This window comes from Ixodes scapularis, unplaced genomic scaffold (assembly GCF_016920785.2).
Source record: "Ixodes scapularis isolate PalLabHiFi unplaced genomic scaffold, ASM1692078v2 PGA_scaffold9__187_contigs__length_104089568, whole genome shotgun sequence".
Classification (NCBI taxonomy): Eukaryota; Metazoa; Arthropoda; class Arachnida; order Ixodida; family Ixodidae; genus Ixodes; species Ixodes scapularis.
Genome location: NW_024609884.1, coordinates 65,748,616 through 65,750,085, shown reverse-complemented (window position 1 = coordinate 65,750,085; position 1,470 = coordinate 65,748,616). Strand labels below are relative to the sequence as shown.

Here is a 1,470-nt window from a genome sequence, read left to right as displayed (position 1 = left end):
ACTGTGATCGAAAGTTGCGAATTTTTCGAATTCGAACCTCGGTCGGTACGAAAATATCGAAATTTTTCGAAATCGAACCTCAGTTCGCTTCGCAAATATCGAAACCTTTCGAAATCGAATTTGGGGTGGTTCGCGACATCCCTAATTTTGCAGCGTTTGCAGCTCGAAGTTTGCCCCCATTTTGAACCGCTCTTCACCCCGTGTTACCCGTGTCTGCTGTCGTTTATGTCCAATGAAGTACCATGCCGAATCGACGTCGACAACGCCACTGCTTCGCTCCGGGGTGCCAGACAGGCTGTCAATGGCGGAAAGGTGAGCAGCCGTCGCTGTTCTCAGTACCCAAGGTGGAAGAACAAAGAAAACTTGGGGAACGGAACTTGCATCGCAAGGATAAGCTCCTCGACGAAACGTGTTCGGTGTGTGAGCTTCATTTTGAGCCATCGTTTATAACGCGAGACTTCGTTCACGTTGTAAACGGAGAAGAGGTGCGCATTCCGCGCGGAAAGCCGCAGTTCTTGCCTGGCGCTGTGCCGACGTTGCTGCCAAATGCTCCGAGCTACCTGTCAAAGAAAGCGTCGCAGCCGAGGCCCCCAAGAAAGCGAAAGAACGCCGATGCTTCCTCAGTTGACGGTAAAAAAAAAAAGCAAAACACTGCCTCTCCAACTGCCTGCAGCAGCACTGGCAGCACCACACCGGTTGCAGCCGATACCGGGGAGTTTGATGAAGCCTGTATGCCCGAAATATATTCCAAGCTGTGTGTCCCCTCCGAGTACTGGAGCTGTCACCGAGTTCCGAGCCTCAGTGGTTTTGTGTATTGTAAACTTAAAATGTGTGACAATGAAGTTTTATCCGAGAGTGTAGTGATTTTTTCACAAGACAGCAGGCCTGGAGTTGTATACACTGTTCATCTTTGTGGCCGCATGGCTGAAGGAGGACGCGTCGTCAGCTGCGAGGAAGCGGAGGTTCTTCTCCGAGACGTCGACTCGTATCGTCTCTGTGGAGGTGCCGTGCCGACGAGCGACGTGCCAAGATCCTAGCTTACAAAGGGCCTTGAGGGGCAAGTGGTCACCCGTGAGGGCACATACTTCAGCAACCGCTGCACAGGAAAAGAACCAACTGAAGGTGTGTATCAGTGCCACTTGGGAAGAATTAAGAATGTCATGCCAACATCGTCTTTGTCGAATCGAACATAGTAAACTGCAAAGCCCGATGCATTGTTATTTAAGCTAAAAGATGTTTTTGGTTTCAATTTTAAATGTTTTCTTTTTTTCTTCACAGGACAAGCATGCATCTCCTGCCGATACCTGAGAAAGGCGCTTCTAACACGGCGGTCAAGGGTTCAGCGATCAGTCAAGAAGCACGTCCGAAGCATCACTCAGAAGCTCCGTGCGGCTGCGCAAAAGAACCGAAGACTGTTGTCTCGCAATGCTAACCTCCAAGCCCAGCTCAAGCAAATGCAAGATGATAATG

At 50.1% G+C, this 1,470-nt stretch overlaps 1 protein-coding gene across 1 annotated transcript; it reads left to right on the top strand.

Moving 5' to 3' along the window:
- Nucleotides 1-263: 263 nt before the first annotated feature.
- On the top strand, nucleotides 264-1,037 carry LOC120848121 (the record flags this gene model as incomplete). The annotated part of the gene is made up of 1 exon (XM_040504409.2): nucleotides 264-1,037. A coding segment is annotated over one exon (774 nt), but the record flags the coding sequence as incomplete, so codon positions are not given.
- Nucleotides 1,038-1,470: the final 433 nt, after the last annotated feature.